Source organism: Leptinotarsa decemlineata, unplaced genomic scaffold (assembly GCF_025532065.1).
Source record: "Leptinotarsa decemlineata unplaced genomic scaffold, Ldec_3_MD MMD2_tig00026307_RagTag_RagTag, whole genome shotgun sequence".
Taxonomy (NCBI): domain Eukaryota; kingdom Metazoa; phylum Arthropoda; class Insecta; order Coleoptera; family Chrysomelidae; genus Leptinotarsa; species Leptinotarsa decemlineata.
Window position 1 is genome coordinate 3,848,295 of NW_027412681.1, and position 27,804 is coordinate 3,876,098.

The 27,804-nt window shown below is 35.7% G+C and overlaps 3 protein-coding genes across 6 annotated transcripts in view; 2 read left to right on the forward strand and 1 right to left on the reverse strand.

Moving 5' to 3' along the window:
• The window catches only part of LOC111514212 (uncharacterized), a 40,664-nt gene extending 38,345 nt beyond the window's left edge, over positions 1 to 2,319 (reverse strand). For both annotated transcript variants that reach the window (XR_012467071.1, XM_074181384.1), the window contains exon 1: positions 1,920 to 2,319. Coding sequence is in view for 1 of the 2 variants with exons in the window: in XM_074181384.1 (XP_074037485.1) it covers positions 1,920 to 2,274 (355 nt within the window). In the remaining variant the exon portion in view is untranslated. The remainder of the gene's footprint in view (positions 1 to 1,919) is intronic.
• Positions 1 to 27,804, forward strand: part of Calx (sodium/calcium exchanger 3) — a 176,433-nt gene that overhangs the window by 98,714 nt on the left and 49,915 nt on the right. For both annotated transcript variants that reach the window (XM_074181383.1, XM_074181382.1), the window contains exon 3: positions 27,253 to 27,344. In XM_074181383.1, coding sequence (XP_074037484.1) covers positions 27,253 to 27,344 — 92 coding nt within the window. The remainder of the gene's footprint in view (positions 1 to 27,252; positions 27,345 to 27,804) is intronic.
• On the forward strand, positions 2,724 to 15,052 carry LOC111514627 (uncharacterized). 2 transcript variants are annotated; one of them, XM_023170881.2, is made up of 2 exons: positions 2,724 to 2,763; positions 14,216 to 15,052. In XM_023170881.2, the coding sequence occupies exons 1-2, from the start codon at positions 2,739 to 2,741 to the stop codon at positions 14,956 to 14,958; spliced, it is 768 nt and encodes a 255-aa protein (XP_023026649.2). In that variant the 5' UTR covers positions 2,724 to 2,738; the 3' UTR covers positions 14,959 to 15,052. The 2 variants fall into 2 exon arrangements, with proteins under 2 accessions (XP_023026649.2, XP_074037486.1); XM_074181385.1 differs by lacking the exon at positions 2,724 to 2,763 and adding an exon at positions 4,986 to 5,257.

Genomic DNA, 27,804 nt, shown 5'->3' on the forward strand with positions numbered 1-27,804 from the left:
AAGAGAGGTTGAGGATTTGTCTCTCTTCTATAGATACTTTCACGGGAGGTGTCCAAATGACTTGCCACATTTGATTCCAACAAGAGCGGTACTCATCAGAAATACGCGACGGACTGTGGCTGCTCATCGTTTTGAGATTCAACTCAATACACCTCGAACTTCACTGTTCAATGACTCTTCCATTTATGGAGAATTGCTTTTATGTGGAATAAACTTCCTGAGAATGTTTTCCAAATGAATATAATCTCCAGCGATTCAAATCCAATGTGACTCGCTACTTTCTCACAGGCACCGCTCTTAGAGCGCCTTAAGGATGTTTTTGTAGTGCTTGTGTTTTCTCCTTAAAAAAGTTTGTTAGCATTTGAAATAGCAAAAATCCATCGGATTATAGCCAGCGGCGTAGAAATGGTAAATATGTTCAAAAATGTGTTTTGATATTCATAATCACTTGAACAAACTTTGAGGAAATCTGTTTGGGTAGTAGATGGGAGATGTATTGGAATTGCTGGTTAGTTTGTATTTTATCCGCAGAGCAGTATATGTAATAATGAAAATTAATTGAAGCAGATGCTCAAAATGCGCAAAATAATTCGCATTTTTTATTTTGGTACTTTTTCAATTTTCACTTCGGTTCAAAAAAGTTTCAAAATAAAATTTATAATAAAAAAAATCTTCTTAAAAAGGATAATTCAGAAAAATCCACTAAAAATGAGAAACTAATTTCTCATTTTTACTGGATAGGAGAATAAAAGAATAGGCCAAGCAACAAAAGATAACCGTTCTACCTCTTTTTTGATAGAAAGAATTAGTATTGCTATTCAACGTGGCAATGCTGCTTCAGTACTTGGAAATATTCCTCCTTCACATAATTTTGATGAGATCATGCATTGCCCTAATTTCAGTACGGAACTGAAATCTCTTCGAAACAAGCCGAGATATGTGGATATTCATCAGTTTCCTAATTCCTAATTCACAAGTGATTGTTCCACCGTCTTCTTTTTCAGTGCGGTCAATGGACTTAGGTCATTCTTGCCCCCCAAATATGAGTTGCAGTCCTCGTAGTTCTGGTTCCCTTTCATTGGAAGAGCTTCATGAAGCAAGATCCGAATGGAACCCTCTACGAAAGCCTTCTTCACTTGGAAGGATCGATCGCAGCTTGAGAAATGGTTCTTATGGAGATTCTGTGAAAAATGTTTTTCCTTACGAATCAGTAGAGAGTTGTCTTGGAAATCTAGAGGAGAAAATTGGATTGGATGATTTAGGAAATACTTGCTACATGAATAGCTTTTTACAAGTGTTGTTCATGACGAAGAATTTCAAGAACGAGGTTTTAATGATGAACGAGAACGGGAATGTTTCCTACTTATTCATCAAACTGTTATCCTGTGACTAAGAGGCTTGCCTGGGATACAAAATAGGTAACCTTGTCCGGGAATATTTTGAATATCTTACAGAATAACCTATATCAAACAAATGAAAACATTGTTATTTCAACTTAGTCCATTCGAATAAAAGCTGGTCTTCGCTAACGTTTTTTTCAATTATTTGTTCAATTTGTTAGAAATATCAAACTTGGAGAAAAACTGTGACCTACAATGATTTTTCGACAAATATCAATCAAGAAACCCTATGTGATTGATGCCTTTGGAATTATCAACACCTTAATCTATTGCTGCTGACGAAGACACCTTAATTAAAATCGGTGGAAAAACTTTTGTGTAATCATTAAAAGAAAAAGAGACACTCTGTATAATGACGAAAATATACTAAGAAACCGAGCATCACAAATGGAACAGTGTTTTTTAAATATCCCTGAATGATACTATCTCGAGATATCTCGTATAATAAACGAGGCAAAAATAGAAATACTTCAGGAACATAAAAAGTGTTACATTATACAAAAAAGTGATTTTACAAACCTTTTGCAATTTGCTTCAGATAACAAAACTCAACTCTTAATGTCTCGAGTTCAGGAACATTCTTAAGAGCTTCGTAAAAGTTGGGCCCAATTTGACATCCGTTGGGTCTAGATGGATCTAAATGTACATTCACTGTGTTTCTCGATTGTACTGTACCTACATAGCCGACTTTCACGTCCAAACTTTGTCCTCTCATGCACTTTTTTATTAGATCGTTATGCACTGTGTCACAAGTGTGAACCATTGTCACCACATTATAATGAGAAGATACAACACCGGTGCTAACAGGATGTATGAGAATTATTCCTGTAATTTTTATGACAAGGAACAGGCAAAACAAAAGTTGGTTCATCATGTCGTCTTTTATACTGCTTTTAATATGAGGAATACGTTTATAATTATAAATAACTGCTTATTGAGATAAGGGAGTTCAAGAGTGATACAAAATAACGATTATAATTGGGTGGTAATCTAAGCAGAAAACGTGATTCCTTGATGTTAACTGTTAGAATTCCATTCCTTAACTCCAGCAGACTAATTACTTTCCAATGACACCCATTTTTTTTGGTGAACATTTTCTTGTAAGTTCAACAGAATGAAACAATATTCAGATCATTTATTAGTCTTCGAAAGACATATTTATTGTGGTGAATTTTAGTTTTTTGAACCTTCTCCAATCTGAATGTATGTTTTCAACAGAAGATAAATGTTATCAAAAAACTGAACTTTTGAACATTTCATCGAAAGCAATACCAGAAGACTCAATATAGTATCAATAAATTTCCATTTTCAACGAAAATTCTGTTAATTGGTTATACCATGGGAGCAATCCAGCATGATGAAGGTGAGGTTATACTATTATAGCTATATAGTATACTAATAGTATACTATATAGCTCTTTAAAATAATATTTCCATTATTAACCTAACTATTACATAAGGACACACATAAGACTAGAAGATAAGGCAATATTGTGAAATTAATTTAAGACATTCAAGGCGCAGGTATAGTCGAGGTAACTGGTATTTTGCATACTTAAAGTGTAGGCGTTCTCAAAGGCCAAAAAAAACAATACAGAGAAATGAAGCCGCTGCCAACTAGTCCACGTGCACTGAAGAATTGGCGGTTCGTATTGAATGATTTTCATTAACCGAGTTTTATGAATGGCTGACGAGTCATAAAATAAAATTTGAAGTCATTGAAGTTACGGTGACGAATAGTATGCGAGGTCGTGTTGTCGATGTTCAGTTCAGGAACTGATGGCGATTTGAGTGTTGAAATTCGATGTAGGTGTAGTTATAATTACTTGAAATTTTTTTAATCTGTTTAAAATGTGGCGTCCTTGGACAAGTACTAATAGTAATAACGACTGTGATAACAACGCAGACTTTTCCTGTGTAGTGATTCCAATAGCGATGGCGAGCAATGCGAAAAAGAGATGCCAGTGAATAAGATTCGGATGCATTTGAATATTGAAACATAGAGGTTATGTTTCAACGTATATAAGAATCTACATCTCAAATTTATTATTACAAGCAACATCAGATTTGATCGAAATTTCTATTTGGACGAAACTTGGTATGACACTCACGACATAGTTACGAAAGGGTGGACTGATGGTTCGGGAATGTGTACGCCTAACATGCCTGCAAACAAAGGATCGCGTCTAATTATTGTGCATTGCGAAAGAAGTAAAGGATGGGTTCTGAATTCTTTGAAATTATGTGGAAAAAAACTTGAGGACTGCAATAATGACTATCATAAGAACATGGAAGCTAATATTTTTGAGAAATGGTGTGAAAACCCATTGATCCCAAATTCGGATGGGAATAGTGTAATAGTTCTTGACAACGCTTCCTATCATTAGTGACAGCTCATCAAAGTACCAAATAAAAATTCGAGGAAAGGTGAAATACAAAGTTATATGGATAACAATTTGTATTTTGAAGATTACTATACCAAAAAATACCTACTTGAAGTTTTACAGACATAAAAATTCGAAAAAGTGTATGCACTTGAGAGTGTTGTTGAAAAGTATGGACACACCATACTGAGACTTCCCCCCTCTTTTTGTGTTTTCAATCCCATCGAGTTGATTTGAGTAAAATTGAAATGAAGCATCAGGCTTAAAAATAATTTTATAAAATTTGATAAGAATTTAATAGAGCAAATCAAAGAAGAAGTATCTAATATTACCGAAGAAGACTGGCAGAAAAGGATTAAAAAAGTAATTTGGAGATTGGACACTTCCATATTGATGGTGGGAATAAATTCATTATTGATTCAAATGACGACAGTGATAGTGAAACGGAGAATATGGAAGAGGAATTATCAAAAGCTTTCAATGAAAGTTAGTGAAGTGTTTTTGAAGCGATCGATTGTTTATATATGTGATTAAGTAGTATTCAGTGGTAGTAGTCTTATAAAATCAGAAATGATTATTGAATAACAAAATTAGTTAGCTCCCTAAGTATATTATTGAAAGGGAACTGTTGGAAGTAAGGTTGCACTATAGATATCGTTTACTTCAACTATACCTAGAAGAGGTATCTATGGTATAAATGAGGATGACATTGTAAGTATATTTAGTTTAATCTTCCTCTTGAAGATGATCACTCGGTGATTGAAACACGTGTCGGGGTGTTAAAATAACAGTTTGGTGTTGAGAAAAACCTCCAGTAATATTCATTACTACACTAAAGGTTCCAAACAGTGCATCACAAGAGCATTTTCTATAACTAGGTGTTTAATCTTTCAGAAATATCTGTCGATCTGAATATATTGGGGATCTTCAGTTTCAGTACAGATATTAATATATTTCTCCTATGATATGTCACTCCAATTTTATTGTCAACATGACTCATGACTGAAACCGTATGAATGAATTCACCTATTATCTTTTAGGTTATGAAGCCATCTACTCGAATAATTCGAATGAAATAATGAATGTTCATGAATGAAAAATGTATGTTCGATATAAAATGACTTTGAAGAACTCATTTTGTGTACACCCTGTGCTTGAACTCTGTTATCGGAGAAAATAACATTATTAGCATTCTCAAACACAAACAGTCTTGGAAACAGTTTTTAAGTGATCATGACCATTCCATGTCCTTCTCGCTCATTACTTTTACTTTCAATCCTGCAAATGTTGAGTATAAATCCAGGCATCTCTGAAATATACCTCACAAGTCGAAAAACCACTTTTCCTTTGAATGAGAAGCTGGATTTTCTCGCACCTCGTGGTTGCTCTTTCGGTTATTATCCAGAATTCAGAATGACGGAAACGATGAAAACATTCAGAATGGAATTTTGTGATGTGAAGGAATTATCAAAAGGTTTGTTTTTGTTTTTTTCTTCGTCTCAGTGAAGTATTCAGAGTAATGAGTTCTTGGAAGCACTATTCGTTCAAAAAAAGAAAAGTATGAACAAACTTACTCATTGCAAAGATTCATTTTTCATTCTAATTAGGATTATTTATTTTATTACTACTTTACTTCTTGAAAAATACTGAATCCTATAATACTAACAAGTAATAGAATCAATTTTTTCTTAAAAGAAAGAATTGTTTTTTTGCCGGCATTTCGAATTTAATTGAATTCTTCTTCAGGGCTCGAAAATTAGTTTTTTCGTGTTGATAATATTACTATTTTAAAAACCATCAGACATATTGTAACAAAGAAATGTCCGAGGTTGTCTCGGAAATTTGGTTGTTGCAATGTTTTTTATTTTTTTCAAATATGTATCTGATATGTCTGATGGTTTTTAAAATAGTACCTAGTATTATCAACACAAAAAAACTACTTATCGAACCCTGAAGAAGAATTTAATTAAATTCGAAACGTCGGCAAGAACATAATTGTTTTTTTTTCAAGAAAAAGTGATCCTGATACCCAACCAACCGTTTTTCAGAAAAATCATTGGATCACTAAACAAGTTAACTAATAGTAATATTTTCGAATAGGGTCCATGAGCTAGCAATTCAAACTTTAATTAGTTCAAACTTCAGTTCATTGTCTTGATGAAACAACACTTTTTTCTCAACCAAATGCGGCCGTTTTTGATTGATTTCTTCACTCAAACGTTGCATTTTTTAAGATAGTCAATGAAAATTATCCTACGCGCTTCTCTAAAAACCAATGCCTTGACCTTGCTAACAGATGAAACGGTCTTTGTCTCCAAAGGAGGCGGCCATGGAGATCCTTCTAGATCAACTCCCCCTCCACATTTTTTTGGAGAGATAGGCTAGATGTACTCCAAATAGAAAAAATATGTAGGGGCAATTGAAGAATGCACATGAGTCAACAAAATACACGATATTACAGCAACTTTTTCTTCTACAAGTGAGAAACGGAGCAGACTAATCAGTTCACATTGTCCTTGATAAAAAACTCACCTGTAACGCTCATTTGGAAAAAGTCTTGCACGAAGCCAGACTGACCCTATGGCCATGTGTTGTGGTAAAACTTGGGGCTTAGGTCCCAAACAAATCCATTGGATTTATGTGATGATTGTCAGAACAATGATCTCTTATGGTGCAATTGCTTGGTGGCCGAAGACTTTACAGAAACGGCCCAACCGAAGCTCTTTGGCTTACAGGGATAGCCTTGTCTGGCCATCGGTGGTGCCATGAGTACCACACCGTTTGTGGCCATGGAAATCCTTCTAGATCTACCTCCTCTCCACATTTTTCTGGAGATAGAGAGACTAGATGTACTGCATATAGACTTGTGCACATTGCCAATTGCACAAATCAATTTGATGCAGAGTGCAACAGACTATTGGTTGACACTGGATATCACAGCATTCTGGGAATGACCTCTGACTTTATGCCTCCAAATGTCAACTACGAACTGCCTTATAAAGTACTGTTTCCGAGGACTGGATCCTCCGAGAGAAGGAAATATTGAGAGCAGATAGTTGTTGGTTCACAGATGGATAAAAAACACCTTCCGGTTCTGGTGCAGGTGTTTTCAGTCGCAGATCCAGGACAGAATATCAATCTGCCTAGGAACCTATGCGACTGTATTCCAAGCAAAAATGTACGCTATTGAATTGTGTGCTAAGAGATTGGAAGAATTCAACCTCATACACAAGTCAATAAAAATATTCTCGAATAGTCAACCGATGTTAGAAGCTCTTGGCTCCTACCGAGCAACGTCTAAATTGGTAGCAAATTGCGAAAAACGACTCTCCTCGATAGGAAGACTTAACAGATTGTCTCTGGTCTGGATTCCTGGCCGTACTGGCCTAGAAGGTACTGAGGCTGCTAATTCTCTTGCAAAGGAGGGTGCTGCAAGCAGCTTCATTGGAACAGAACCTGTTATTGGCATCACTTTAGATAAGATTAAACACCTGGATGGCAAAAAGATTTATGGACTTCTGGCAGAATCTTCCAAGATTGGCTCACTCCAAGGTGTTTAATCACTCTTTGAAGCTTGATAAAGTTGTTGGACTACAGCAGAGATGAACTACGATGTCTAACAGGCCTTCTCACAGGTCACTGTCGTTTGAATCGTCATATGCAGAGACTTGGACAGTCAGAAGACAGTGTGTGTCAGCTCTGTTTGGAGCAGAGCATATACTTTGTGCCTGGGGACCAAATCAGGTTTTTGGAGTCCGGCAGAGCCATACTCTTACCATCTGACCTGAAAGACCACCCACCATACAAACTAATCGGCTTCGTTAAGAAGCTGGGTTTATTTGGTGTGAATGTGAACCACAATACTTGCCACAACACTGGCAGGTTGCGGTGGAGGATCGAATAGACTCACTCACTTTGGACCTAACCTAACCTAACCTAATCCTGCCTACTATGGCGTTGTATGGAAGGTTTGAAATATGAAAGAGTGTGTATGAAAGAGCCAGTTTTGAAAAACGTCAGGTGATGGTTATTGAATAAAAATGGTTTTTGTGAATAATTAGTTTGATAGTCATGGTTATCCAATCAGAATGAAATGAGATACAATGACATAAATTAGTAATGTAGCAACTCAAAAAAAGGGGAAATCGGCTATTTCAAAGCAACATGAGTATGAAAGAGCTGGCTATGTGCTATGAAAGAGCCAGGTTTCTCTTTACAGCAAATGAAAATTACTCAATAAATTATTTATCTGTTATATAGATAGATAGATAGATAACTTTATTACCTCATTAGCCACATAAGTGTAGGTTCGTTAGTTACAATCATCGGATACAACCGGATACAATCTTTAAAATGTAACATTATATTGAAAAAAAATATTAAAAAAAAAGGTAGAATTAATGATATAAAAATGTTAAAGAAACAGTACAATAAACAAGTATTCTCACCCAGATTTGAATGCAAAATTACTATTTATTAACATTTAGAAGATCTACGAATTCTTGAATATTATAAAGCGGATTGTCAGCCAGTAGAGTTTTTACAAGCTTTTTGAATCTGTTAACGGAGGTATTTTTTATTTCCTTCGGCAGCAGGTTATAAAAGTAACTTCCTGCCCACTCTGGTGATTTTTTATACGAGAGGTGCTTGAAGCTTCTGAGATGTATATTCTCCTGTTTTCTCGTAGAGTATTGATGAAGATCTGAATTTTTTTGTAGGTTGATGATATTCCTATGTGTGTCTATCAATAATTTGAATAAATATATACCTGTTACGGTAAGAATTTTTTGAGATTTAAAAGTTGGTCTACACGATTCACGGTATTCCAGGCTATATATTAATCGAATAATGCGCTTCTGGATCATGAATACCCGGTTCCGTTCTGTAGCTTGTCCCCATGTGGTGATATTATAGCTAATAGCTGAGAAGGCTAAGGCGTAATAAACGTTTAGAAGGGATGATCTGTTCAAGGTTGATTTCAGTGAATATAGGGCAAAAAACGATTTGTTCAATATCTCACATACGCTGTTGATTTGATCAGACCACATAAATTTTTCATCAATAATTGTGCCGAGAAAGGTATTGGTCGGGCTGGTAGTGACCATAAAATTATCTATTTTGATTGATATATTATTGGACAGCGACCTAGGATTTGTGGAAAATTGCATAATTTTAGTTTTTTCCGAATTGAGAATTAGACGGTTATTGTCGCACCACCAAAGAAATTGTTTGACAACATTGTCGATTTTGATAGAAATTTCCTCCAGTGTGTGGCCAGTAATCACCATCGAGGTGTCATCAGCATACATGAACAACCTGCCTCCTTCTATGAAGTTTGGTAAGTCGTTCACATAAGAGAAAAAGAAGTGGTCCAAGGATACTACCCTGGGGGTTCCAATATCAATAACTTCACCTTCGGAAAGTTCCCTTTCAATTTTGCCAATGCCTTACAAATGACATTATCCACTTATTTGCCCGATCTCTAATACCCAGGACATTGAGTTTAGTTTCTAAAATGTCTAGATTTATCACGTCAAAAGCACGGGACAAATCAAAAAATATTCCTACCATATAATTATTTACATCCATTTCATCACATATGTATTGCACCAACTTATCAAACTGTAAAATTGCTTATTTCCTTGAAAATCAGTTATTTAACAGTCTTAAATCACAATCTTCCAACAATCTTAAGCAATAAACTATTTATCCCTGGTAACAACCTGATCAAATTCGAACATTGCTTATTTCTATTAAAATCACAGTTATTTATCAGTTCCAAGTCACAATCTTGCAATGTTTTTGAGCGTCTCAATACAATAATATATCTTTTTAATCAGTCTTCTTATGAAATGATCAACAAGAAACATTTTTGCCAAAAGAAATCTGTGACACCTCCAATGCCACAATGCCCAATCATCACAAATCTTACACTGGTACCAATCTACTTTGCTCTTAGAATAATCTCCATCACACACGATAAAATAATTTTTATCTTGCTGTAAAGTCATCTTCTTGTTTTTCAATTCCAATAGATTAATTTCATCATCTGAGCTTGTTAATGAGGAATCATGCAAAGATATGTTGGCGCTGGCATCACTGAACTCATCATGTGCCTTGGAACTTAGTTTTTTTATATTTTGTTTTGTTGACATTTTGTCAATACCAACTCTTCTAGGTTTATTTTTCTTCTCTTTCTCCCCGTTTCATTTTTTTCTGAAGCTGGATTAGGTCTGTCGGTCACATATGCAAGGAACGCATGGTCAGAAAATATGTTAGAATTTAAGGGATATATGCCAGTTTTGATGAATTTTTGAGGAACATTTTGTAGGCTAAAAGCTGCTATATAGGCATCTCTAACAAAGTGCGCAATTTGGCAGTTTGTAGTGTATTGAAAGATCCAGTTTTATGTCACGAAAAAGCCGGCTCTTTCAAAGCCTCCACCAGTGGATCTTTCAAAGCATTTTATCATTTGAGTTGTAACCTCAAAATACAGCTATTTCATTTCATTGACCAGGATTAAAAATTTGTGGATCATGTTGAACAACTCACTAGAAAAGTCTCCTCTGGCTGTTATGCGGTTAGAGTGATTTATAAAGAATTGGGGTTCAGCACTGCAAAGATGGCGTACTATGCACTCATAGATTCTCACTTACGCTACGGAATACCGTTTTGGGGAGCATGCAGTCCAACTTTATTCAAAAGTCTATTAATCTTACAGAAAAGGGCAATATGAAGTATACAGCGTGACTCACGGTCGATGGTAGGTTAGACGTTTCTGGAAAACTCAAAGCATGATTTTTCTGACAATTTCACCTCTCACATTTCCTTACCTGTCCTATCGATCTAAAATATTCTCAGCATTGCGGCGTTGCCACTCCCATCAAAAAGTCCTAGCAACTTTATTTTTTTTAATGGAACACCCCATATATTAATACATTTTTGGAATGACTCTGATATTTTAATACTTTTTTGTCCATAATGTCCTATCTCTATCTGTTTTCGAGATAAAAAATAAATTGTGCTAAATATGGTCCAAAACATAGCCTTAATTGAAATTAAGTTGAAATTAAGTTGAAAAGTTGATATTTTGATGGTAATTTGGACAAACTCGAAATATTCAAATAACACCAAGAAATCGACTCCATATCATACAGGGCGTGCTAAAATTACTATTATTTCCATTGTGCATAAAAGTAGTCAAAAGTTCATTTTTTCAAATGAAACCCCCTGTATATTACTCGGTAAATTGAAAGATGGTGAAAAATGATATATCATGTCCCTATACCTAAATCGTCAAGTTTTCTCAATAAAGTCGCTTCTTCTAGAAACATTATTTTTTTTTAGAATTTGGGTTTAGGTAGCAGTGGAATTATCAAGCTTATAGTAGTTCGGTTACTTTTATAATTGATTTACAAAGAGTTATCGACGGTGTTTTGAATCATCTTCCAAAATGAATGCAAATATCGATTATTCAAACGAAGTTCTTATGAAATTATTTATTATACACATGAACAAAGTGATCAACTCATCGTCAGAACGTGAAAAAAATTCACCCAAATGTATCCTGAATCAACACCAATGAACGAGAGGAAGTTTGTAAGGTTACACAATAATTTTCTTAACTATGACTCAAAGTTTCCAGGGAACAACTGTACCAAAAATCAGTCATTTCTAGGTAAGAAGTAAGATTTTGTGGGCTAAAACATATGAAAGTACAAACAATAACAGAATAGGATGATTCAAAATAACAAAATTGTAAACAAAATATCACATTTTTACAATAAATGCTGAAAATGTTGTCCATTACATTCTAAACACTCTAAAATGTTTTTTGTACGCGACTTGTGGTTGCTTTTTCAATTTCCTAGGGATCCAGATCTTCAAGACTCCGCACTATTCGCCGTCGCAATTTTTCTTTGGTAGGCACTGGAGTACTGTATACCCTCTCTTTTAAAACATCCCATAAAAAAAAGTCAAGTGGCGTGAGATCGGGTGATCTCGGTGGCCAATCCCACGGCCCTAAACGCCTAAACCAACGATCGGCGAAGAGTTCGTCAAGGTTCCTGGAAACTTCCTGGGTGGAATGAGCTGGCGCTCCGTCCAGTTGAAACCACTAATTCCTATATTCCTCTAAAGGCAAATTTTCAAGAAAATGGGTTACAGTCGTCCTTAATATTTGGAGATATCTCTCTGCATTCAGTGTGTCTCCATAAATAAAAAAGCTAATTTTATTGTTCTTCAGAATACAGAGAACATTCAGGTCAAATTTTTCTTGAAAACTCATTTCATTTGTAACATGAGAATTATGATCAGCCCAAAAATGTTCATTCCTTCTATTGAAAATACCATCTCTCGTAAATTTTGATTCGTCGCTCCAAATTATTTTTGACAAAAATTACCGATCTTCCTGTGTATGAATCAAAAGGGATTCACAAAAATGCATTCTACGTTCGAACTCTTCTGCTTTTAGAGCTTGAACTTTGGTAAATTTATACGGATGCATTCCGTGATTTTTCAAAATTCGTTGTACTGAAGCATGTGACACACCTAAATCTTTTTCTGCACTGCGAATGGAAGCTTCTGGATAATCATAAAAATATGCCAAAACGTTAACAGTATTGTCCTCATTTGAAGTAACAGGTTTTGGTAATGTTGAAGGCGCTTTTAACATGGAGCCATAGTTAAGGAAATTATTTTGTAATCTTACAAACTTCCTCTCGTTCATTGGTGTTAATTCAGGATAAATTTGGTGGAATTTTCTACAAGTTCTGGCAATGATTTGATCACACTGTCCGTGTATAATAAATAATTTCATAAGAACTTCGTTTGAATAATCAATATTTGCATTCATTTTTGGCGATTTTTTGAAACACCGTCAATAACTTATAAAAGTCACTGTCATAAGCTTGATATTTCCACGGCTACCTAGAAATCAAATGCTTTAAAAATTATTTTTTGTACAACTGTTATTGAAAATCTCTTAGATAGAAACACTTTAATCAGAACACCTACCAAAAAATCATTTAGAAAAGTTCACACATGCAGTTCGTGCTATTGGTAATATCAAATCCCTGTGAAGTTACTGACGATGACGAAGTAGTATTCAGTCCAACTGTAGAAAGTCCTTCATGACTAACCAATAATCCTCCTTACAATAACGTGAGTTGTCGTATGTAGTTGTAACATATGCCTTGTAATCCAAAGATTGTGTGTTCAAATCCCATGGACCCTATAATTTTTTTTATTATCAGCAGTAACGTTATACAAAAAACAATTGTATGATACATTTGTTAAAAGTGATTTTATTTTTCCCGTGAGTTTGCTCCATTTGCTGACGCTCGTTTTGCAATAATCCCCACTCACAAAATAAAATGCCACTTTCAACACTTGTAGGTAAAACGTGAATAACTATTTTTCCACAAAAACGGCTTCATTAAGAAAACTTGATGATTTAGGTGTAGGGACATGTATATCATCTTGAAGCATTTTCCACCTTCTTTCAATTTATCGAGTAATATACAGGGGGTTTCATTTGAAAAAATGAACTTTCGACTACTTTTATGCACAATGGAAATAATAGTAATTTCAGCATGCCCTGTATGATATGGAGTCGATTTCTTAGTGTTATTTGAATATTTCGAGTTTGTCCAAATTATTATCAAAATATCAACTTTTCATGAAATGAGAGTACTGATGTACTTAATTTCAATTAAGGCTATGTTTTGGAACATATTTAGCACAATTTATTTTTCATCTCGGAAACAGATAGAGATAGGTATAGGACATTATTGACAAAAAAATATTAAAATACTAGAGCGATTCCAAAAATGTATTAATATACGGGGTGTTTCATTTAAAAAAATATAATTGCTAGGACTTTTTGATAGAAGTGGCAACGCCGCAATGCTGAAAATATTTTAGATCGATAGAACAGGTGAGGAAATATGAGCGGTGAAATTTTCAGAAAAATCATGCTTTGGGTTTTCCAGAAACGTCTAACCTACCATCGACCGTGAGTCACGCTGTATATGAAACCTTAAACGAAGAGAGTCCTGTAGAACCTTCTTCAAAAAAAATATTATTCTTACGGTAACTGCATTATTTATACTGAAATCTGTGTGTTCAATAAATAAGCATATATTAAATTTTGCTGCATCCTCTTCACATTATAACAACCGAAACTGCACATTCTGAAACTCACTGTGCCAACTTAAAACATTACCAGAGACTCCATATTTTACAACGGTGGAAAAATGTGTACAAACTGGTAACATTTTTAGTGGCCTAAAAATGTTACCAGTTTTCCCATTCAACAGAATTCGTAGCATCAATAATTTCGTAGTAGGCAATGGTGCCGACTTAATTTGGAACACCTTATATACAATGTGTAGATTATGCAAAAAAGTAACTTTCAGACATTTTCTTTCAGAAATGTTCCAGAAGGTTCGTAAATTGGAATATCTGGCAATCGATCACAATGGCATCGAATCATTTGAAGAGGAAGCCTTTGTTCACCTGCTCCAAATGAAACATCTGAACGCATCTGATAATTCCCTGAATCATTTCAACGCCGAATGGTTCATTCTCAATAAGAAATTAGAAGTATTGGAATTTTCACGAAACAAATTCCAACGAATACCAGGAAAGGCCTTCGCAGGTTTGAGTGAGCTACAGGTGGTGAATTTCGATTATAATGAGATTGATTATATTGAGCCTGGGTCGTTCATGGGGATCAACAATTTAGCTCATCTAGGATTGAGGAACAACAAGCTCAAAAGTATCCGAGCAGAAATATTTCCCAATCAAGTTAGAATCGAGTACTTGCTGATTGGTGGCAACTATCTCAATTTCCTCCCAAACCAGCTCATGGAAAGAGTATCAGTTGGCAGGATCCTCATGGACATCAATCCGTGGAAGTGTTCTTGCATGGAGAATATCTATTTTTGGCTATTTAGAACGCATGCCGTAATGGAGCAAGACACTCTGTGTAGTAGAGAAGACGTTCCTGTTTGTGCAAGTCAAAGAATTTTTTCCTCTTCGTGTCAGGAATCTGTAGATGAAGGACTAACACGGAGGTTTATCAAAGCTTTAACAAAACTGTCCACTCCTATTGAAGAAAGGTGTACAAGACTATTGTACTTCAATCAATTGGAAGGATGGTCTTTCGACTGAGTGAAAATATTGCTGAGGAAATTTGAAAATTTCTATAAATAGTTCTCAAAACATGTTCAAAAAACTGTATATCAATATATTTTTTCATAAGCTACAGATTACGATTTGATTTCCAAAAACTTCCATTTTCAAAAAATATATCACGACATGTTTCGCTATCATAATAAATTTTTAGTAGTAATAGTAGTAGTATATCAGAAAGAATGAACAGTTTCATCATGAACCATGGTAAATTTCAACCTAAATTCACTCTACGTAATTCATATGACTTGATAAATGAAATGAAAAACATAACTCTACCTGACAACGCAAAATTAATATTCTTCGATGTGCAGAATTTATTTTCCAGCGTACCTCCTGACATTATTATTTCAGTTATAGAATTATTAGATAAAAATCGAGTCCCAGTTTAGGAAAAAGAACTCATTGAACTTCTGTTGGTTTTTTGTGGTTTAAAGGCGTCGACTACGAGGTCATTGGCCTTCTACTATTATTTTGTTTATCATTTGCTTTTTTGTTCAAATTTTGGAGTATAACCCAATTGCTTTCATGAATTTCATAATTCCATCCAGACTTTCATTATGATCTTTCAAACATTCCTTCATAGAATTTGGTATTTCAAGTTGTTGTCTAGCTTCATCATATTCTGTTTTTATAAACCAAACAAAATTATTTTCAATTCAACAACATTTATACCTCTTCAAAAGGTTCAATTATGGGAAATCCGTTGAGTCCCTTACTTGCGGAAAAGTCATGAATAACCTAGAGAAGTCGATTCATAAGCATCCTTTATTTAAGTATTTCTTGTACAGGCATAGATATGTGGATGACGTTTTGGTATGTCACAGGTACTGAGAGACAATTAGATATCTTTCATAGGGATATTAACAAAATTCATGAAAACATTAAATTCACTATTGAAGAAGAATGAGACAATTCAAACTCAAGTCAATTTCTACCCATCCGTACCCACACAAAAAAGCATCTTATAATATCATGATTCATAGATTAGTCAACGTTTCTCTTTCAATAGATAATTTTATTAAATAACTCAATATCATTAAGCAAATTAAGCTGAATTAATAAACAAAACCCTACCAATTAAAAGTCTTCGCAAAAGCAATTCGGGAGGTTTTTCCAACTGATAAGTCAGATAATCATTTGAATGTTGTTTCAAAGTTTGGTTTCCAAAGAAATAAAATATTACAAGCAACATCAGATTTGACTGAAATTCCTTTTTCAATTGTACGTGAAATAGTCAAACACAAATTTTATGAACGCAAGACGCGATGTGATACAGGATTACCAAAACCTTTAGATGTTCATCTTATAAAATCATCGAAAAAAAATTTACGACTGTAGCAATGGAAACGAGATTCCTACAACTGAAATCATAAGGAAGAAATTGAATACTTCCGGCTATAACGTGAGCTGCTGTGACAAAACTCTTCAGAATTGGATAAATAAACTAGGATTTAGATTCAAAAATAACTAAATATAGACAAAAATAACTAGATAATGACAACGGCAAATTATTTAATTTGAACGAAACTTGGTATGACACTCACGACACAGTTACGAAAGGGTTGACTGATGGTTCAAGAATGTGTACGCTTAACTTACCTGCAAACAAAAGATCGCGACTGATCATTTTGCATTGCGTAGGAGGTAAGGAATGAGTTTTGATTATCATTAAGCAAATTGCAGTAAACAACTGATTTGAAGCTGAACTAATAAACAGAAAACTTTTCAAAAAAAGTCTACGGTCTACGACAATTCGGGAGGTTTTTCCAACTGATGAGTCAGATAATCAAAAATTCAAAACTTAAACATATTTTTGACAAAAAAGTGGCTTCATTTTTGATTGAACAATATATTGAAACTGCATATAGAACAGGTGATGCATTGTGAAAGTTAAGTAAAAATGATGATGACAAAACATCCCAATTCAAGAAACCAGGGGTATATAATTCAAATTGTGGAACTTGTACCAAAGTATGTATTGGTTAAACTGGCAGAATGTTTGGGAATCGCATCATAGAACATCATATGAGCTAAGTAAACGAGAAAACAAATTCAACATATTCAAATCATCTTTTGAAAATTCAACACAGAAAATAAAGGTTCTGACCTTAATTATTTGGATGCCATAGAAATTAATAAGTGACCAATGAATTTAAATAGATCACCATTACTGAACATGTTTTCTCAGAAACTGACATTGTAATATTGATGTAGAATTGATAGAATATGCTCTAGGTAATCATGATTGAAGAACTTTAATGATTTATCAGTGGTTGATTTTATTTATATGACCGGTTTCGGGTTTGACCCCATTATCAAGTATAAAGCTGCGATGTGAAGTTTGAAAACTCGGTATTTATCAGGAGTTTGGACAGGTATTTGATAAGTAGTTGGATGCCAACTTTTAAATTCATCACTGAAAATTCTTGGGGTTGGTTAAACTTATAAATTCATGAGAGGAAACCTACATAAATCGAGTTGCTCATTTAAGGGTATATATTGTACCCAAACTGTCGAGAACACAATTTAGTCCAGTATAGTAGCACCAACTACGCAGGCAAACTTCCAACAAATATTCAAAATTATTTCTCAAAATACAAAATATCAATAGCTTTCATAAGTGATAATAATTTTGATGCAAAACCTAAACTGGATAGAATGAAAAAATCAGGTTTATATAGAATAGAGTGTGGCGAATGCTTTGCAGCATATACAGGCCAAACCGGTAGAAATTTTGGCATAAGGCTGCATGAACACGTCTGTTTGGACAAAATATCTACAATGTATGAACATCTTCAAGAATCAAAACACAAGATAAAACACAATAAAGATATCCTCAAAATCCTACACATATGTAATAGAGGGAAGAAAATGAATTTGTTGGAAGCCATGGAAATCAAGCAAATCAATTAAAAACCAGAAAAATATACCCCTAAATGAGCAACTCGACTGTACGTCTACTCTACTGTACTCGTCTACTATAAGACGACGGGGGTCGAAGCGTGGAGGTAGAGGGGCGGTCTAAGCAATGAAGCGACATCGCCAAAAATGAGACCCGAACGCGGGCAGACGTCATTGATGGTTGTGATAGTTTTGCGAATATTCAGTTACTGTATTTTCAAAGTAATTACTAGCTCTTGCCCGCTCTTATATTAACGTACAGTCGAAGCTACTGAACCTAGAATCTTGAAATATGCAGGTAGGTTCTTTGTATAACGTAAATAAGCATCAAAAAAGGGAATCAGGAATTTCCACCCCCATGAAAAAAATAGGAGTTCAAAAATTATATAAAATTTCGTCAGTTTTGAAGTTGCAAACCAAATTCGACGTGTGCGAAGCCGCGGATAATAATTAGTATTCACATAAAACTGAAATTACGATCCCTAACAGCAAAGCCCATCCTTGTCTTCTGTGACATCTTTAATAATATTCAAGAGGTTGGAAAGGGTTGATTAAAGGGTTTCTGAAGTTACACTTACCACAGCTGCTTTACTTGATATTACTTTCTGGGTAATTACTTCGTAGTGAACTTGAGTGTGGATCTTGCGAAACCTCGTGTTAGGACGAGTGAAGGATATTCAAAATGAAATAGATTTGAGTATGTCTGGAGCTCTGATATTAACCTGGAAATATTATCAGTGAAGCATAAATGTTCTAGCTCATATTAAACAGCAATCTGGCATTAGTTCTGAGAAATTCAACTTGAAGACTAATTAATTTGATGGATATACAAATAAGCAAGGCTGGTAATTCCCATATATCACAGGCTTGAGGCGATAAAATAGATAAAGCTACTAACAATATCAAGTGGATGGTAAATTGGAATTGATTCAGTGGTGAATTGGGCTTTTGGGTACAAAACATAAAAGAGGAGATTGCTTGGGGCCGCTATTGAGGCCCTGGAAAAATCTACCAGGAAAACTGTTTGACAAGTAAATCCTGAACCAATAAGAGTGAAGGTCAGGTATGTCAAGGGATACTAAGATACAGGGCCAGTGAGACTCTGTATGGTGGAGTCATGTCCATGACCAATGCCGGACCTGACACCAACGGATCTCAATTCTTCATTACCACCGTCAAAACGTCTTGGTTGGACAACAGGCACGTTGTCTTCGGTGCCGTTGAAGAGGGTATGGACGTAGTCAAGAAAATTGAGGCTTTGGGATCCCAGTCCGGGAAGACTCCAAAGAAAATCGTCGTTGTTTCAATATATCTGAATGTTTTTTACCAGGAATGTAAAGTAAATATGAAAATCATAGTGTCACGTATTTTCCGGGTTTGAAAGCAATGGATTTTTGAAATTTTTTCGTGACGTTTCGCTGGTGCGATTGGCTAATTTCCTCAGAGGTTTATACATCTAGATGACTTCTTGTTTTTTGTTGAAATTATCCGTGTGTTTATGGATTTCTATTGCCTCCCGTACCAATCACTGGTCGGTGGCAATTAGTTCCGTGTTGTCAAACAGAATCACGTGGTTTCCTCCACTGGGTGCGTGTTCTGTTACAGCTGGCTTGTCCGTTTGGCCTAGTCTGCCGTTTCTTCGAAACTCCTCCAGCCTTGTTCCCATGGATCTTATGGTGGTTTTGACGTATATCTTCCCACAAGTGCACGGTATGCGATAAACCCCTGCTGCTGATAGTGGGTCCCTTGTGTCTTTAGCCGACCTGAAACTTCCTTGTACCTTCTTGGTGTATTTGAACACCATTTGTTGTGTTTCCCCGAGAGTTTTCCAATTAGGTAGATACGCGCAAGCAACCATCTGAGCTTTCTACCCGTTCTGAACCGTAGAACTCTTCAGTTTCATGGCTTTGTTGGTCTCGGGTACACTGTATCCTTTCGATCTCAAGGTCAATTGAAGATGTTCCAGTTCTTCCTCTGGATGTTCTGGTCCACATATTCTTTGAGCTCGTTCCGTTAGAGTGGAGATGACTCCCCTCTTTTGACTCGGATGGTGGTTTGATAGTGCGTGCAGCTACCTATCTGTGAGCGTAGGTTTTTGGACACTTTGTGGGTTATTCTAGAAACAAATCGTTCGATTAGTACATCTAGAAATGCTGTCCGCTGCTCCTGTCCAGCCTCCATGGTGAACTTGATGCTTGGGTGTTGAGCATTCAAGTGGTCTAGAAAAAGGTTCAGAGCGTCCCTTTCATGTTTCCAGATGACGAAAATGTGATCCACGTAACGTAGCCACAAGGTGAAACATCTTCAAGTGATCTTGATATCGAATAGAAACAGTGTACCCGAGATCAACAAAGCCATGGAACTGAAGAGTTCTACGGATCAAAACAGGGAAAAGGCTCAAACGGTAGCATGCGCGTATCATCCTTATACCTCTAGGGTCACAGACATAATTGAAAAACTCTTGGGAGAGCACAACATTAAAACGATTTTCAAAATCACCAAGAAGATACAACAGAGCCTCAGGAGGTAGAACAAATGTGACCCATTATCAGCAGCAGGAGTTTATCGCATACCATGCACTTGTGGGGAGGTATACATCGGAACTACCAAAGGCTCCATGGGATTGAAAATCAAAGTGGTACGGAAAACCATAGAAATCCGCAAACACACGAATGATTTCAGCAAGAAATAGAAGCTGTGAATCTCAATCGAATATGGAATCACATTCTAAGAAGTTCGAGAATAGCAAACAGCATGACGGCAAGTGGGAAAGAGTTAACGAAGATTATTGACAATTCACCAAATCCAGAATCAAGTATTATCACACCAAACTACCTGAGGAGTCAACATACACAGGCGTTGCGAAGCTGTAATATCCAGGATGTATAAACCTCTGGGAAAGCTAACCACCAGCTCTAGCGAAAGGTCAGAAAGAAATTCCACAAATATACGGTCTTCAAACCCGAAAAATAGTGACACTTAAAACTTCGACCGCGAAAGACCTAATCATTTTGTCATGAAAATTATGAATATTACTGGAGTTTTTTCCCAACACCAAATCGTTATTTTTACACCTCGACTCGTGTTTCGATCACCAAGTGATCATCTTCAAGAGGAAGATAAAACTGTTTTAGTGTCGAGGTGTGTCGAGGTGTAAAAATAACGATTTGGTGTTGGGAAAAAACTCCAGTAATATTCATTACTACACCAAAGGTTCCAAACAGTATATCACAAGTATGAAAATTATATCTACGATAGTCAGTAATGACAATTTTTGCTTATTGAACAAATCAATAATAAATTCGCAACGGATCAATTTGATTCATCAACTCTTCAGAGGATGATCACCTACTAATATTTTCATTTATTTTTCTCTTGTCGTGCTATCATCACCGTTAATTGCATCAATCATTATAGGGTGGTGCTTGTTGGTTGAGTTCGAGTAGCTCTGAGCTAGACCTCGCCAATGAGTACCAGAATCTCCTGTAACTTTTTGAAGTGATAACTTCTTATGGAAGAATACAACGCTTGGTAACGTAACGCATAACACCGTCGGTATGTCTGGCTTCTCTTTCTCCTCAATCTAACAAACAGCGCTAGTCGTATCTCGGGCATGACTCAGTGTTCACTGTGCGGTTGTGCGATATATGTACTGTTGACAGTGAGCATATAACGTAAAAGTATCACCACTTTTGTGATTATAATAAATTTGATGAAACAAGCAGAAGATGATTTTCGGAACATTACAGAATCTCCTAACAAGAAGTTAGTTCAATAATATAATATACGATTTATCAATTACAAACATTCAACAAGTCTACCGACACATTTATCTATGTGTTGTTTTTGTATTATGAATGAAGCCTATTTACTATTATTATTATCAAATAGTAACACTATTGATCTACGAGTACATTCCAAACTATTCTTGAAAAGAACTTTCTTATCGAGCGACGCACAATTCACAAGTGGATACAGAACTTCGGAACTCCCACAAATCCGATATGATTTCGTACCTCTCTCTCCGTCTTTTGGCATTTTCAGTGCCGACAACTTTTATCTTTCCCGGAATGATTCAGTAGATTTTCCCACTTTCCCGATCCGATTGTGTTTCAGAAAAAGACGAATGGTAAACTTTTAGTTACGCCCCGGAGAGCAGCTCCGATTGAGGGAAGTTGAGAAGTATTACGTTACGTCTTTTCTTGATTGGAAGCTCGAATACACCGGAAAAATTCCGGAGCATCGCCAAAAGTGTAGGCTTATAGTAGTTTGTGAAAGCGGAAGAATATCTTGTTAACGTGAAGTTGCTGCTAATATTGGATTTCTTGAGTTAAAGTAAAGCAAAATAATAATATTTTTTATTAAATATAGGATGAATCAGACAAAATATGCTTTTGATTATCAACATTATATATGATTATATATATGATTATCAATACAGACATATATACATACAAAATACAATGAATATCAAAGTACTTATCAACGTAATTGTCTAGGTCAAAATCTATTTAAATTCTTAAAGAAGCTTGTGAATTGAAAGTTTTGTATACCAATGCAATACATGTGTGCATTAAATGGAGAGTTGAAATATATACATATTAATTTCACAGATCTATGTTTTGAAGTTCAGAAATTCAATAATATTATGAAAACAGATTTTCTGCACATACTTTTTCATTTGAGATTTGAAAAGATTGCCATGTCAAATTTCTCTCAAATGATCTGGAAGATTATTGGAAAATTTGATTATTGTAAGAGACAGACTGTTTCCAAAAAGTGATAAATTATGTTTGGGTCACCCCTTCTTGTACTGTAGTTGTAATTTTGAGATACTATAGGGTGATTTTTTACGAGGTATAGGATTTTATTTTCAAAACAACACAAAAAATTTGAAAACATTGATGAAATCTTTGTTGGAATCGAAAGAACGATCAATATAATTCAATGTTTGAAGATGATTTCATGCAAATGTTGCCCGAGGCTCCGCTTCAGATGGCCCATGTGCAAGGTCCAATTTTGGCACACTCTCTCTAACATATCGACCGGTATTTCACATATAAATGCTTCAATATTGGCTGTCAGAGCGTCTGTCGTTGCTGGTTTATTCCTGTAGACATGAGCCTTTACACGACACCACAAGAAATAATCCAAAGGCGTTAAATCACATTATCTAGGCGGCCAATTGACGGGCCCCAAATGTGGGATAAACTGTTCACCGAAAACGACTCTTAATTGGGCCATTGTTTCGGGTGCCGTGTGGCATGTGGCACCGTCTTGTTAAAACCACGTCTCAGGCATGTCCAATTCTTTCATTTTGGGCAACAAAAAGGTCGTCAAACATCACACAGTAGAGCTCGTCATTCACAGTAACGTTCCGGCCATTGTCGTCTTTGAAGGAGTACGGCCCGATGATGCCACCGACCCATAATCCACACCAAACAGTGACTTCGTCGCTGAACACAATTTTTCGATAAAAATGTGGATCTTCCTTCAACTTTGCCAGCGCCCATTCACCAAATGTTAAGACATTGTGGGAGGTCGTGTGGCTTCAATTCTTGCACCAGCTGTATGTTATGAGTTTTTACAACCAAATCCTTTCGCAAAATTTTCCATGTAGTGGAGTAACAGAGGCCCAATTGCTGCGAACGTCGGCGAATCGACATTTCACAGTCATCACGAACACTGGCGGATACAGCCGCAATATTTCCTTCGGTCCTCACTCTACGTATGCGTGTTGGTGGTTTAATATCCAATAATGTAAACTGGGTTCAAAATTTAGTCACAAGCTTCCGAATAGCTCTCTCAGTAGAAACTACCCATAAATTGGAAGAATTGCACGATGCACTTTCTTCACCGAGTGAATTTTGATGATGAAATTCAATAATATGCAAGCGTTGTTCATTCGTAAGTCGATTCATGGTTAAATTATAGACCAAACTGAACAAGTTTGACTATGACACAAGACACGATTCACGCGTGATCTGTCAAAAACAGTGTTGCCAAAAAGATACCAGCAAAAAATCACTCATTACTATACATACGGATGTGTTTCAAAAACATTGCATTCATACAGTTTTATCTGAGATTACTATCATTAACTCGTGTAGCATTCAGTTAATTCAGTAGATAGTATATTTCATTTATCTTGAAGCTCTTTTAGGCTGGTCATATCCTCTGCTGGAGTCGTATCATCTGCGTATAGTATCACCCAGTCAATCATCTCACCCTTTACTCATTTGCGTCTGCTAAATCGAACATTACAGTACTTGATACCAAAATGTATTGCCTAGCAATACATAACTCATATTGGAAAGCGCACTGAACTGGACGCAGTATATCAGAAAAACAACAACAACGTCAACTGCTGATGCATATAAGCCAACAAACTTCCTTCATGACTACGACGACAGAAGCTACTACTCCCATTTTCTGCCGAAGTCTCCACTAACCCCAATAATCCAGTTCGCAAGGTACTACTCCAAAACTCTTCAATATCCATCAGATCTGTAAATTTGACGTCTTCGTTGCAAATTCTTCAACCCCCACTCAGTGATGCCGATTCTTCAATTACCAACCTCATTCCGATATCTTCCCCTAAGAAAAATCTCTTTTCAAAATCAACCTCTCACTTACTTTCTACCAAAAGAAAAATGAAACCAGCAAGCTGCTTCTAAGACAAGCATGTCTAGAGTTCAAACAAATACGATGAAATCTCACGTACTGATGTTTCGAAATGTGAAACTGATAGTGGATACTCTGTAACAATATTCAGCAGAACAATCAAGATTTTTCTACTTCCACCCTCTGTCACTATTCATACAGATGAACTTTTCTCCATTTCACAACCCCTGAATTCGTTTACTATGGGAAATCAAGGTATAGACATATGCACATACTCCCTGGTTTTCATTCTTCCAATCAAGAATAATTTCACGAACCACCCACTTGCGAAGGCTATCCATGACGTATATGATCACCTTGCTTCAGTAAGAGTGAGCTAAACATTAATATAGCCTCCATCTCATCTGGGAATTACTACCTATCTAAATATCTATATAGCATATACAATTACCGTCAGATATAAAATACCCTAGAAGGTCCATTCAAGAAACCTCGCAAGACTAGTGGATCCGAAAACCATCCAAGCTTCTCGATATTTGGTAGTCTTCAAATATATACATACTTCCACGTTTATCCAAAAATTGGCCAAAAATCGCTTAATGACATTATGTAGTGAGAAAAGGCGAAAAATTCGAATTTGGGAAAAAATAGCAGCGTCAATCTATAGAGTACAAAAACACAGAACATTAGAACGGAAAAAACTGTTGAAACATCCTAGGATTATCACTTAACAGTAGAAATCAGAAACTAATGAAACGAAAGTATTGATTGCAAATATATAAATGAAGCCAACTGTTATGAAAATGTTGAGAAATATATTTTGAGTTTTGTCACAAACCACCCTGTATAATACTTTTTTATATTGAAAATAGTATGTTTGAAGGTGATTGACAATGTTTCGTGATGAATTTCATTAGTTCGGACTTCCATTGTCTACTATATAAAATGATTTGAAATCCCTGAAACAAGTAAAAAAGAATAATTAAAAAAGAATAGCTGAAAATAACAATTATATTGAGCAACAATAAACCTTAAATGAAATGATAGTGAAATAACCTACAAGTAAAAATATAATAATTGAATAAATAAAAATTAGAGGAATGAAAAAAGAAAATAATAAAAAAGTGTAGAGATTCCAAGTCACGTTAGTTCACGACGTTTCGATTGTTGGTATCTACAATCGTCTTTGGGTGATGACTGGACTGATTCCTTCGAGAGATGACTATTTATAGGTCGTTGAAATACTTTCACTTTCTCTGCTTTCCATTTTCCGCTTCACTGATTCCGTGAGAGATGGCCGTTTTTGGCGGGAGTTGGCCATTTTTCGTTTGATGATGGGTTTCCATATGTTTCGTATTTCCACGCTGGCCTGGCTGAATACGTTGTTGGACAACATGTATGCGGCTTCCTTAAATTTTCTCCTAAACCAATGTTCCTCTCTGTGCAAGATCTCAGCTTGGGACTACTCGATGTTGTGTTGATGGGTCCAAACATGGTCTGCTATTCCTGATTTGCTGGTTTCTCCTCGCTGTTTGTGCTTCTTGTGCTCGGCAATGCGAACATTCAATGGCCTCTTAGTAGACAAAGGAAGTCCGAACTAGTGAAAATAGTATGTCTGTCAGAAGAGTTGTCAATTTTTGCTAATATACTAACGTCAATAAAAAGTAAAAAAGTTTTTGCCGATAAATCGTATTGTTGTTGGGGTTTGTAGTAATCGCTGTACGAACAGTAGATACTCATTTGACAATTTCCATTGAACTGAGAAAACCGGAGTTGAACGGGTAGTTTTTTCTTCTGGACTCTACATTTTTTGGCGACCGTGACAGGACAATTGTCATTGAGACTCTTCAGATTACCTTTCAAGTACTTACTGTTCTTTCCGAAGTAAAGGTATGGAAGGTAATAAAAAGCATCGTTCCGTTTCACGTAGATCATTTACGTTACTAACATCTGATCTCGAAAAATTAATGTCAGCAACCCCACGCGATAATCAGCAGATACATATATGTTACGACTTAATTCAAGCAAAGATAGAGGACCTACAAGTTGTAGATGATAAAGTGTACCAGGACTTCCTGCAGAGTGATGCTACTGAAGATGAGTTATTGGCGGACATGACAAATTGTGACTCTTACAAAAGGAAGTTTGCAGCACGGAAACTCCAGTATGAGGAAATATTCAGGAAGGTAACCCATGAAGTAGAACACATCGATGATGCAAATTCTGAATGTTCTCACGTCAGCATGACACCAACCATTTGCTTACAAATGCAAATAAAAAACTATGTTGCTGTTCAATCGCATCAGTGCTGTCATCATTGGAGGTTTGGGAAATTTCACCTGGAACGGTCCTTGTTTTCTTATGCACAGTTTTGTGTGTTTAGACCAATCTGGATCAAGCGAACCACAAAATTATCTGTCAAAGAGATTCTCTCTGCTTATAGTTCAAAGAATACTTGATGATCTTCCACGCAACCGGTTCAGATATAACCTGTTGATTCATTACAAAGAAATACCAGTTCTCAACCTGAATGGAGAGACTCTTGAACAAAGACGTGATTGAAAAACAAAGTGTACTCAATCTGCTGATACCGAATTCAAGGTTATAAATATTACAGAACAAAATTATAATGGTTCGATCGTTTTCAAATAAATTTTGTTAATGCCAACCTCATGCAATGTATATTGCATCATCCATTCATTTGAAGTTATTTCACTTCTGTTTTAACTTTGACCTTTTTTCCAGGAAAACAATCTCGATAACGATCATCGAAGAAGATAGCTACGAAAAAGACGTCCTTTTTTACGTTCAATTGGGAGAACCACAGATGTCGGGTGGTAAGACAATTGGTGATAATCTGTGTCGTATATATCTCTTGATGTCACTCTTTTACATATTTCTTCTTCTACTCTACCACTACTTCTGCTCGTGTCTTCGTCTCACTGCATGATAAGTAAGTATTGTTTGAGTTTGGATACGAACGATGATTACATGAGAGATTTAGTTTCACATATCCAAAAATCCTAACGGTACAATAGTGATACATTCCTAATATACAACAACAAAATTAAAAGTGAGAAATAATTAATTAATATTGAAAATCAAGACTTATCCTCTTATTTGTTTCAAACTCAGTTACATTTGCTAGACATTTGTTGCAGTAGTTCAGTTTTAAACATTTTTAAGGTTGAAGCTGATTTAATTAAATGAGGCAATTTATTGTAAGTATCAAAACCTTTGACATGTACTGAGTTAATACTGTTTTTGGTATTAATTATATGTATATGTATATCAAGA